The sequence below is a fragment of the Pipistrellus hanaki genome (genome assembly GCF_964339955.1).
Source record: "Pipistrellus hanaki genome assembly, chromosome: 2".
NCBI lineage: Eukaryota > Metazoa > Chordata > Mammalia > Chiroptera > Vespertilionidae > Pipistrellus > Pipistrellus hanaki.
In genome coordinates, this window is record NC_140504.1 from 121,431,978 (window position 1) to 121,444,292 (window position 12,315).

Below are 12,315 nucleotides of genomic sequence, written 5' to 3' on the forward strand. Positions count from 1 at the left end.
CTAAAGAAATATGGATCTTCAGTTTAGTATTTCCTTTATTTTCACTTCAGCTTAATTTACATTTAAGTACAAAGACATAATTTATGATTTACTCTTTTTGTTTAAAACATGTACTAGTACAATTTCTTTAAAACTTAATGTGAGATTTCTAGGTGTTCTGCATGTGGGTTGAATTTTTGCTTTTTTAAATATATGATATTGTTTTTTATAGATAAGTTTATCCAAAAATAAAAGCTAATTTTTAAAAGTATGTAAAACATAGCAAATAAACATATTTACCCCAGTAAGGGTTCTGGATGGGGCGTGGCAGGGGACTGCTGTTCCCAGTTGGACAGTTGCCCGGGCAGGGAGCTGCTGCTCCTGACCAAGTGGTTTCTCTTCTGTTTTTATACTTATTTTAACAGCCTAGTGGCTTTCATTTCCATTATCACCCACTCGGAGCTTTTTGGAAGTACGGGGCAAAACTCCTCACCCTGGATGATCATCATTTTTCCTTTTGCCCATTTTCCTGATGTAGTTCATGAGAGGTCTGAAGTACATGATGACTTCGCTACATTCATTTGGAATAGGGAAAACCAGTGGAAAAACAACATTTCATAAATGAGTGCATTGAAAAAAGATTAACTCAACATCATTTTGTAGAGATAGCAACAATATTGATATTACTTTCTCTTCTTTAGCTCAAACATTTTAGTTATGATACCCCACCCCTGCCACCTTTTCTTTTTTCTTGCTCTTCTGATTATGGTGGGCATAATCAGATTATGATTTAGAATTTTCTAGGAGGTAACTTTATCAGATTAGTAGTATATTTTTCATTTGACAATGCACGATAGCACATAAATTGTCACAAGATGACCAAAATATTTTTATTTTATGTAAATTGTATCTTTAGTAAATGCAAAGTAGTTATTATAGTGTTTACATTTTGATTTAATATGAATTTTAATTATGTACATTGCAACTTCTATTTGAAAATAATGAGAAATTAGAGTATTTGGGTCTTCCAAAAAATATGAACTTGAATAATTTTTGCTACGTGTCTTAAGGAGTCAACAAATGGAAGCAAACTAAATTATGACAAATAATTATTGCTCAAAAATATAATAGTTGGCAGAAATTGTGGGTTTTTGATACAATTTAAATAATGATTTATTTTCAGCACAGCCAGAAATGGAGGTGGTTTTACATTTTCTGCAATAATCTCTACCTATCTATGTACCTCCTACTTACCTATCGTTAATGACAAAGAAACATAGTCATTTAATATTTTGTTCAGTTAAATTGGTGACTTTTTTAAAACTGAGGGACATTACAGCATTATGACTTTTTAATTTGTTGGTGAAGAGCCACAAATAAGTGGCCTATTTTACTTTCCTATATTTCTGATCTTGATATAATTGCTAATAAAACAATATATCATGGTTTTCTTAGGTAATATCTCATGATTATCTTGAGATTAATTTGGTGTGCTTGCTCTAAAAATTATTATGTATTAATAGTCCTCTTATAAGAATATCAGTATTGCAGAGTTTGAATAATAATGTTATTTTAAAATTTGCTAAGAAGTTTGCTTTAAAAGAAACTAACTATGATAAGATGGTCAGATATGATGCATTAAAAAGGTTTCTTATTTGTGAGCCAGCTCACTCTGTGTAGACAGAGTTCTCTGCATCGAAGGTAAAGGAGGAGCATAATTTAGTTTTTAAAAGATCTGGTTCCAAGGCTTGGTGTGGGAGAAGGTGGTCAAGAGTGGTACAGCATTCTAGAAATACTAAGGTCTTTGATTTAATGGGTTTTGATTGGCAACATTCTTAAAAATGTTAGAATGAAGTTTTATCCAAAATAGACTTTCCTTAAACTTGTTCAATTGTCATAACACTCTCTTTATGTAACCTTAATTAAAAAAAATTATAGCTGGTCTATGTACCATTTTACCAATTATTTTTTCTTTTTTAACAGAAATCCTGGAGGCTGGTATTAAAGGAACTTCCGAATCACTTAAAGGTGTGAAACGAAAAAAGATTGTAGCTGAGAATCACCTGAAAAAAATACCAAAATCTCCCCTGAGAAATCCTCTTCAGGCAAAACATAAACAAAATACAGAAGAGCCACCCCTCGCCGTTCTTCAAAGTACTTCAGAGTCTCACAAAAAACAGAATCACAGTCCTGTAAAAAACGGAAAGCAGTTTACTAAACAAAATGGAGAAACACTTGGGATGATTGGCGAGGCCGCCAAGTCCGAAGACCCTGTCTCCCCAAAGAAGCCCTTGTTTCTGCAGCATCCATCTGAACTGCGTAGGTGGAGCTCGGAAGGCTCTGACCCCAAGTCAGACTTCCTCCGTGGAAAATGTGACTCTAGTTCTTTGTCAAGTAAAACCAGGACTGACCATAGTGAATGTATCTCCTCTAGTTGTAATCCTACTTCCTCCTCATATGCAAACACCGCATTCGATGTCTTACTGAAAGCAATGGAGCCAGAACTGAGTACCTTGTCACAAAAGAGCTCATCTTGTGCAGTTAAGATAGAAAAACTAAGACCAAATAAAACTGTACAAATCCCCCCTCAATCACAAAACAGCTCAATAGATGCCCCACATCAGACTTCGCAAGAATTTGTTTCTGAAACCGTGTCTTCTTGTACCTCATATACAGTGCATGTGTCTGCTGCTCAGAAGAATGGGCAAGCATTGGTTCAGTCAATTTCTCATTCATATAATCCACATGAACACTTTGTTACTAAATCTAACCAACAAAATCAACAGCTTCCAGCTTCTGCAGGTTTCACAAAACCACTGACAAACCTACACAGTCAAGAGAACCCCAGGCCTGAGCAGGTGTATCATCTAGCAGTGACATCATCTGTAGGTCTAACTTCACCTTCCGGTAGAACTCAGGTTACTCCTCAAAACCAGCACATGGATTCTGCTTTGCTTGTGTCAATAAGTCCAGCTCACTCTGTACAGTCACCCCTGATACCAGTGTATAATTCAATCCCTGTTGCCTCTGTGAATCACAGCGTAGAGCAAATGTGCAATCTACTTCTGAAAGATCAGAAGCCAAAAAAGCAAGGAAAATATATTTGTGAGTATTGCAATAGAGCTTGTGCAAAGCCGAGTGTGCTTCTAAAGCACATCCGCTCCCACACTGGAGAGCGGCCTTATCCCTGTGTGACCTGTGGGTTTTCATTTAAGACTAAAAGTAACCTATACAAGCACAAAAAATCCCACGCACATACTATCAAACTGGGACTTGTCTTGCAGCCAGATGCTGGCGGTTTGTTCTCTTCTCACGAGTCCCCCAAAGCACTTAGTATCCATTCAGATGCAGAAGAGAGCGGGGACAGCGATGACGAGAGCGCTGCTGATGAAAGACAGAACGAGCCAGGCTCTGTGGACCTGCAGCCTGGGCAGTTAATGAAACCGATATCAAATTCTGAAGTTTTACCAAAATCAAGTTCCATTCCAAGCAATCTAGATCATGTGGTAGGTGACAACGTTTTACTGCATGACAAAGCCTCAGAATCACAAACTGTGACCGAGTTACCAAAAGTCGTGGTCCACCCTGTCAATGTGACCCCTTTGAGAGTTGACAGCCCGAAGCTTACGGATTGTAAGCCTGAACTTCCTAGTGCACAGAAACAGAAGGACCTTCAGGTTACTAGTGTACGGTCACATTCATCCTGTACGTCCTCCGTGGAGACGGATGAAAAGTCCCGTCAGAAAGGGGACGTGAGTCAGCCAGAGGCAAAGCAAGAATCCCACGTAGGAACAGTACATGCCCAGCTACAAAGGCAGCAGGCCACCGATTACTCCCAAGAGCAACAAGGCAAACTTCTGAGTCCTCGAAGTTTAGGAAGTACAGATTCTGGTTACTTTTCCCGGTCTGAAAGTGCTGATCAGACAGCGAGTCCACCAGCCCCCCTCACCAGAACTTTACCTTCTGTGGAACAAGACTCAAGTAAGAATAATGGGCTCACTGCACCCCGAGCTAGTCCACCAGCACTTCCTACAGGGCCAACAGGTGAAAAAGCACCGATCTTACCAGGTCAGATGCGCCCACCTTTGGCAACAAAAACACTTGAAGAACGGATATCAAAGCTTATCTCAGACAATGAAGCCTTGGTAGATGATAAGCAGTTGGATAGTGTGAAGCCACGGAGAACCTCTCTTTCACGACGAGGAAGTATCGATTCCCCCAAATCATACATATTTAAGGATTCTTTCCAGTTTGATTTAAAACCAATGGGACGGAGAACAAGTTCAAGCTCTGATATACCAAAGTCCCCTTTCACCCCTACTGAGAAATCAAAGCAAGTGTTTCTTCTGTCCGTACCTTCCCTTGACTGTTTACCTATTACGAGAAGTAATTCTGTGCCTACCACAGGTTTTTCAGCAGTACCTACAAACATATTACCTCCCCCTCACCCACTGAGAGGAAGTCAGTCATTTGATGACAAAATTGGCACTCTCTGTGATGATGTCTTTGTATCAGCACCTAGCACTTCTTTGCCCCAGAGTGGACATCCCCGAACCCTTGTCAGACAGGCAGCAGTGGAAGACTCTTCAGCAAGTGAAAACCAGGTGCTGGGTACTGGGCAGTCCTTGGAGGAGAGCTATCAGGGATGCAGTGCCACAAACGAAACTGGGGCAGCAAGGAGCAAGTCCCTGGCTCCCGGCTCACATGTAGAGAAAAAGAAGTCTCATCAAGGGCGAGGGACAATGTTTGAGTGTGAAACTTGTAGAAACAGGTATAGAAAGCTGGAAAATTTTGAAAATCATAAGAAATTTTACTGTTCAGAATTACACGGACCAAAAACGAAGGTAGCTGTGAGAGAACCTGAATACAGCCCTGTGCCCAACAGCACACAGCCCCAGATTCTGCACTACAGAGTGGCTGGTTCCACGGGGGCATGGGAACAGACGCCCCAGATCAGGAAAAGGAGGAAAATGAAAAGTGTTGGAGATGATGATGAAGTTCAGCAAAATGAAAGTGGAGTTTCTCCAAAAAGCTCTGAAGCCCTTCAGTTTCACAATACTCTGGGCTCTGCTTCCAGTTTGCCTAAGCATACTGTTGTCTTAACAAGTGAGCAGCAGCATCGAACTATTCAGTTGCAAAGCCCCCAAATACAGCTCATTGGCAGGGGCCCTGACCAGATCATGGATCCAAAGCTGTCTACCATCATGGAACAACAGGTAGGCTCAGCGTCCCAGGACAAGGCAGAGTTGAAGAGACATGGAGCTGGGATCTCAGTCATCCAGCACACCAACTCACTGAGCAGACCCAGTTCCCTTGACAAGCCTGAGTCTCCAGCTTCTTTCCAGGAACTCAGTAGGACAGTGAAGGTTGGGTCCCTGAAAGTGATAGGAATTTCCCAAGAGGAAGGTCACCCTTCTCAGAACACATCTCATCCTCCACAGCCTGCACTGTTAGATGTTCTTCGAGCAGAATTTCAGGAAGGTTCAAGAAAGATTTCCAGTGAACGGCATGTGTTAGGACAGCCCTCAAGACTTGTTCGGCAGCTCAGCATCCAAGTCCCAGAAATTCTGGTCACAGAAGAGCCAGATCGGGACCTTGGAATCCAAGGTCCTGATCAGGAAAAATCAGAGAAGTTCAGTTGGCCTCAGCGTAGTGAAACGTTGTCAAAGCTGCCGACAGAGAAACTGCCACCCAAAAAGAAGAGGCTCCGTCTTGCTGAGATAGAGCATTCCTCGACTGAGTCCAGCTTTGATTCCACTCTTTCCAGGAGTCTGAGTAAGGAGAGTAGTTTATCTCACACTTCAAGTTTCTCAGCTTCGTTAGATGTAGAGGACATTTCTAAAACCGAGGCCTCCCCGCAATTCGCTTTCCTCAATAAAACAGAGTTCCTCATGATCCCAGCTGGCTCTCATACACTGAGCATTCCCGGGGCTCACCGGGAAATGAGGCGAGCTGCCTCAGAACAGATTAGTTGCATGCCAACATCCATGGAAATCTCTGATTTCAGAAGTAAGTCATTCGACTGCGGAAGCATAACTTCACCTCAGGCAATGCCACCTGTTGACTTGCAGCCTTCGGCGTCCGCTTCTGGCACGGGGGTGAGCGGACACGTACCCCTCTTAGAGAGAAGGAGGGGCCCACTGATACGGCAGATATCTTTAAACATTGCTCCAGAAAGTCCTCTGTCTCTTGGGAACCCATCATCTTTCCAATCCATTGCTATTCCTGGTGTAAATGCAGTGCCACTTCAGGGGCCTCAGCTCACTAATACATCCTCAGCCGAGTTTCCCACAAATACTATGCACACCCAGACTCAAGTTAAGGATCTGCAAATACAGTCTTCAAATTCCAACTCTACTAGCATCTTTCCTGTTCAACAGCTTTTTGGTCTTAAATTATTAAATCAAATCCATGCACCCCTTAGCCACCAAAACACACAGATGTCTCTGCAAGTATCTGCACAGAGTGTCAAACCAGATGCAAATCCCAGTGTGTGTGTATCTTCCAAAAGTGAGGATTGCTTTGCTCCCAAGTACCAACTGCAGTGTCAGACTTTCACTTCAAGCCTGTCTTGCTCTTCTAATCCTGTCCATTCTCTGCCAAAGCAAGTTCTTTCTAATCCAGTTGGGGCTGATCATCAAATTAATTCATTAGCATTATCGACTGGACGAGTAGATGCCATGGCTGCTTCATGTCTTCCACCGCCAGTGAAGCCCGGGCCGCTCGGCGGTCAGGTGCAGGAGGTGCCGACATCGTTTGCACTGCCTGTGCATCTGCAGAGTAGTGTTCCAGGGTACTGCTTTGCCCCAGTCACACCTCTGCCACAAATCCTTGTGACCCAGGATCTGTCTAGTCAGCCCGTTTGCCAGGCTAATTGTAGTGTGGTGTCAATCAGTGAAGAACAAAATTCCCAGCCAAAATTACAAAAAGTTAACCAGAATGCTTTGCCAAACCCAGAGAAAGAACTTGTTTGTGAAAATGTTTTTTCAGAGATGGGCCAAAATTCTTTTCTTTCAGAATCCTTGCCTGAAACTCAGAAAATGTCTATTGGTAGACTTTCCCCCCAACAAGAACCTTCAGCTTCTAGTAAAAGGATGCTTTCCCCAGCAAATAGTCTGGACATTGCTATGGAAAAGCACCAAAAGCGAGCTAAAGATGAATATGGAGCTGTTTGTGCAACAGATACTAGACCATTCGAACTGTTGAGTTCAAGAGCTAATGAAGTTAATAAGCAGAAGAAACCTGTGTTAGTGAGGCAGGTTTGTACCACAGAGCCCCTTGATGGTGTGACATTGGAACAGGATACTTCTTCTCAACCTGAAATTAGTAGTGAGGCTGTTAATTTGACAGATGTTTTACCAGCAGATAATTTGTCATCGGGGCACTCTAAGTCTGTAGTTATAGAACCTACAAAAGAGGTGCAAGAATTTGAAAACATCAAGTCATCCACATCATTAACTCTTACAGTTAGAAATTCACCTGTTTCTTCAGAAAATACCCACATTTCTCCTTTAGAATGTGTAGACAATAACCGAGAAATGAAGTCTTCAGAGGTTAAAAATCAAAGTGACAAATTGAACATCCAAGAACAAAACCAACCTACAGCCACCACTCTTTCAGGGCTGGAGGCCGGAGACACGCAGCAGCTGTCTTTTCCCAGCCTGAAGACCACAACCAGCTTCACATGGTGTTATCTGCAGAGACAGAAAACATTGCATCTGCCTCAGACTGACCAGAAAACTTCAGCCTATACTGACTGGACAGTGAGTGACAGTAATCCAAATCCACTTGGTTTGCCTACAAAAGTTGCTCTTTCCCTCCTTAATTCAAAGCAGAAGATTGGAAAATCACTGTATTGTCAAGCAATAACCACCCGTTCCAAATCAGATTTATTGGTCTATTCAAGCAAGTGGAAAAGCAACTTAAGCAAGGTACTTGAAATGTTATTTATCTTTAAAAATAGTTTGTGCAAATGAATTTTAACATATCTTGATGCCTTTAAATTCTTTAATTAGAAGTTGTGAATGACACATTGAGCTTCATGAGTGTAGTTATTTGAAAGAAAGGATGATGAATATGCCCCAGGAGTTATACTGAATAGGGTTAGCTGGAGTCCTTTCTATTTTGAGACATTTTGAAAATTATAACTTGCCCTGAGTACTTTTTTTTTTCTCAGATGAATATTTAAATATTTACTTAATGGTACAGTAATAATGGTCATCTTCCTCCTACATTAAAGCTTTATTTTTATTAAGTAAGAGGAGATTATGTTTATGCTTTACCCTTACTAACGCAGGGGAACAGAGGTGTGAGCAATTGAAAACTGTTATATGTCATTTTGAAATATAAGCAGACAGCCATTCATTCCACAGTTCTCAGCATCATCTTAGTGCTAGAGAGGATTCCCAACATAACTAACTTATACACTTGATAATTACTTGATTTGTTCAAGATTTATAGAGGAAGGTAGAATCAGTCTTATTAGAGTTGTTGGCTTTATAAAATAAAATAAAATAATTTAAATGATTAAGGATAGATGGATAAATAGTAAATGGACAGATAGAGTATTGTGTTGGGTGTTGGACTCTGAACATTCAGAATTATACTTTAAGTTAGGGGTGTCGAACTCAATCAGAGAAGGGGCCAAAATCTAAAATCCAGCCTAAATCGCGGGCCGAATGGTTTACTGAACAGTCATAAACTGACAATGTCATAAACTGACAGCGGAGTGCAGTAATGACAGCGCGGTGCGGGCCACATTGCAAGGCCTGGCGGGCTGGATTTGGCCCGCGGGCCTTGTGTTTGACACATGTGCTTTAAGTCCTTGACCTCTGCAGGTTCACAAGCATATAATACAGGTTCATAAGTTAGGGAAATATGCTCCTCAATAGGAAAATGCCATAGTTCAGTATTATAATAGAAGTATGCACAACTTTAAAAGACGAAAGTCTTTGACACTACCACTAGGTTGAGGAGTATTTCAAAAGACTTTAGCTGAGTCTGGGGGGAAAAAAGGGGGGAGGGAGAGGGGATTTTTTTTTCTTTTCTTTTTTTTTTTTTTTTTTTGCAAATAAGAATGAGAAATTTTGATAGTCTGATGAATGACATGGAAGTGAGAAGGAACTGGGTTCATTTAAAGAACTGTGGTGTATCTGTCATGACTAGTAGGTGTTGTAAATTTGAAACGGTGATATATTTCGAAGTTGGAAGTGTAGGTAAAAACCAAAGAATATGGCCGAGACCGGTTTGGCTCAGTGGGATAGAGCGTCGTCGGCCTGTGGACCAAAAGGTCCCGGGTTCGATTCCGGTCAAGGGCATGTACCTTGGTTACGGGCACATCCCTAGTGGGGGTGATGCAAAAGGCAGCTGATCGATGATTCTCTCTCATCGATGTTTCTAACTCTCTATCCCTCTCTCTTCCTCTTTGTAAAAAATCAATAAAATATATATTAAAAAAAAAAGAAAAGAAAAAAAACAAAGAATATGTATGCTGGTGGAGAGCTATTGAAACTTTCTCAGTGGAGGAGGGTGTATCCAAACCATTCATAATTTAATATTTAAATGCTCAGACTCTATTCTAGATAAAAATTTTGGAAAAGGAGAGCTGATCATGAGACTTTAAACAGAGCTTCATGTATATTTCTCAAGTGCCTTTGAACAGTGGCTCTTCTTCATTACCAGTGCCTTCATAGAAATGCCTCTGGAAATGCACATATCCAGATTCGGAACTAGGAGAGAGCTCAGGTAGAAAGTGTGGAGATTTTTCAGTGTGCAGGTGTAATTAATGAGATTGCTCAGGGAACACGTAAAGAGAAAGGGCCTAGAATGGATTAGACTAGAATCACTACTATGTAAAGGGGTTGAATGGATGAAGCAAGTCCACATAAGAAACTGAAAGATATTGTTAATAGAGGAAGGAGGAGAGCTATGAGAAAGTGGTATCACACAGATCAATGAAGAAAGTATTTCAAGTAAAGCTGTTTAAGCTGAGAGGTCAAATAAATGTGAAGACTAACAAACAGTGTTTGGACTGAGCAATTCTAATACCACTGGAGACTTGAGTCATATGGGAAAGTGGGCTATGGAGGATTAGTTAGCTCTTGGATTGACTGTTAATTCACAACCCAACTGTTATTAATGTGCTTATAATTCAAAATGGAAAAGAACAGGTAAATGCTAAAGTAAGAGGATTACAAAGAGAAACAAGGTGTCACCAACAGATAATGCCATGGGGTGGTCAAGGATATAAAGAAAAAGGAAATGGTAAGCCCTTTAGCATTTAGCTCATTGGTAACTGGTAAATAAATAATAACCAGATTTTGATAGTAAGAAAATGAGTAAAAGATAGGTGGGAATTAGGGTGTCTGTTAAAGGTACAAAGTTAAGGCAAAAGTGTGTGTGTGTGTGTGTGTGTGTGTGTGTGTGTGTATTGCAAGTGGTGGGGAAACATGTTTACCAGGAAAAGAAAAGGAGATGGCTGATTGTTACCTGCCAGGTGTGTGGCATTACCTCTTCATACAGCCTTTTTGAGAAACTCAGTCCAGCAGCTTTACTTTATTTCTGGTTTTATACTATAGCAGGAGCTTTCCAGGGTCGTCTTTCTGAGGCCAAAGAGGCCTTCTGTTCATGATCACTTACTATTGAGTCATTTTGGTAGGATAGATAGTTGTCCTCGTGGTGATGTCACTTTTAAAGCAGGTTTGTACAAAGAGGCCCTTCATTAGAAACGTTGTGCCTTGGAATTGGCAGGCGGTTGGAGTTTAAGTCTTTGCTGTTAACACTTGACCTTGGACAATGACTATATAATCTCCTTGCGCTGCCTGCCTCACAGACACGTGAGAGTGGAAGGGGGTGAGGACTGAGGAAACTTGTGAATGGTGCAGTTGTACAGAGTTATAATTAAGGTGGTGTTACCATAATGTTTCTACAGAAGGAGTGCACAGTGTAATCATTCTGAGTTCATTACCTTTCTCTAGAGATTTCATTATTATCAAGCCAAAACCTAACCCATTTCTGTGTCTCATAGTTCTCAGTACTCAGGAATTTTAGAGAAGATACAGAGAGGAAACATGATTATGCTTTAAAATAAGAAGGGAAAGAATAAAATATTCGGAAGTGGGGCTTAACTGCTTTAAATTGGCAGTTCATTGAATTTGAAGGGGATTTAGGCATATTTCTTGGTAGTATAAGACATTATTATACCAAAAGGGGTGACTAGCTCTTTGCCATTTCCAAAGAATAAACTCTGAGAAATACAGTTAAATTGCAGTATGAGTGGTTAGATATAAGAAGAAATGTTTAGCCCTAACAGGTTTGGCTCAGTGGATAGAGAATTGGCCTGTGGACTCAAGAGTCCCAGGTTCGATTCCGGTCAAGGGCATGTACCTTGGTTGTGGGCACCTTCCTAGTAGGGGGTGTGCAGGAGGCAGCTGATCGATGTTTCTCTCTCATCGATGTTTCTAACTATCCCTCTCCCTTCCTCTCTGTAAAAAAGTCAATAAGATATATTTTTTTAAAAAGAAGAAATATTTAGTCTATTAAAAAGGTTCTGGTTAAACTCATGTTGTGCCAGAGTGGGTGGTTGTAAAGCCTTCATTTTGGGGTGTCAGTGGACTGTGGTAGGATTTTAAAATAGTACAAGATTTATCAGTTTGCTATGATTTACCACAGATATATTAAAGATAAGGGAGGAGATAAAGCAGATAACCTTTAACCTCTTACTTCCTTGGAATGCATTTCCTGAAGTTAACTTTGTACACTGTTTATTTTCCAAGTGAAACATTAGTGTGTTTGTGTTTTCAGTTTTATTAAATTAGTTTCTCTTTTTTTTTTTTCTTTCCAGAGAGCATTAGGTAATCAAAAGTCCACAGTAGTTGAATTCAGCAATAAAGATGCCTCTGAAATTAACAGTGAGCAAGATAAAGAAAATTCCTTAATCAAAAGTGAACCAAGAAGAATTAAAATATTTGATGGAGGGCAAGTACAAATTTTACTTCCTAAATGTACATTTAAACTTACTTTTTAAATGTACATTTGCTTTCATGTGAATAAAGAATTATCAGTGCCAATTTTATATAAAGATTGTAAGGTATCTCAACTTATTAACAGAATCTCCATGGCAAAATATATATTTAGTATTATGTAAAATAATTCCATTTTGTTTAAGGCAGTAAGAACTATTTAGGAAACATTGTGGATCCTAGGAGGCAGCTAAGAACAAAGTTTCAGAGTGAACCTTGAGGTTCACATTGATTTATAATAAAGAATGACTTGGAATATCTATTCTTAAGAGAGATGAACTTATTGCCTATTTGATGTTTTTGTGTATTTGGTTTT

At 40.2% G+C, this 12,315-nt stretch overlaps 1 protein-coding gene across 7 annotated transcripts in view; it reads left to right on the forward strand.

The window, feature by feature from the left end:
• Window positions 1-12,315, forward strand: part of HIVEP1 (HIVEP zinc finger 1) — a 145,997-nt gene that overhangs the window by 110,535 nt on the left and 23,147 nt on the right. For all 7 annotated transcript variants that reach the window (XM_084872699.1, XM_084872694.1, XM_084872700.1 and 4 more), the window contains 2 exons: window positions 1,963-7,910; window positions 11,822-11,955. In XM_084872699.1, the coding sequence (XP_084728825.1) occupies window positions 1,963-7,910; window positions 11,822-11,955 (6,082 nt within the window). The remainder of the gene's footprint in view (window positions 1-1,962; window positions 7,911-11,821; window positions 11,956-12,315) is intronic.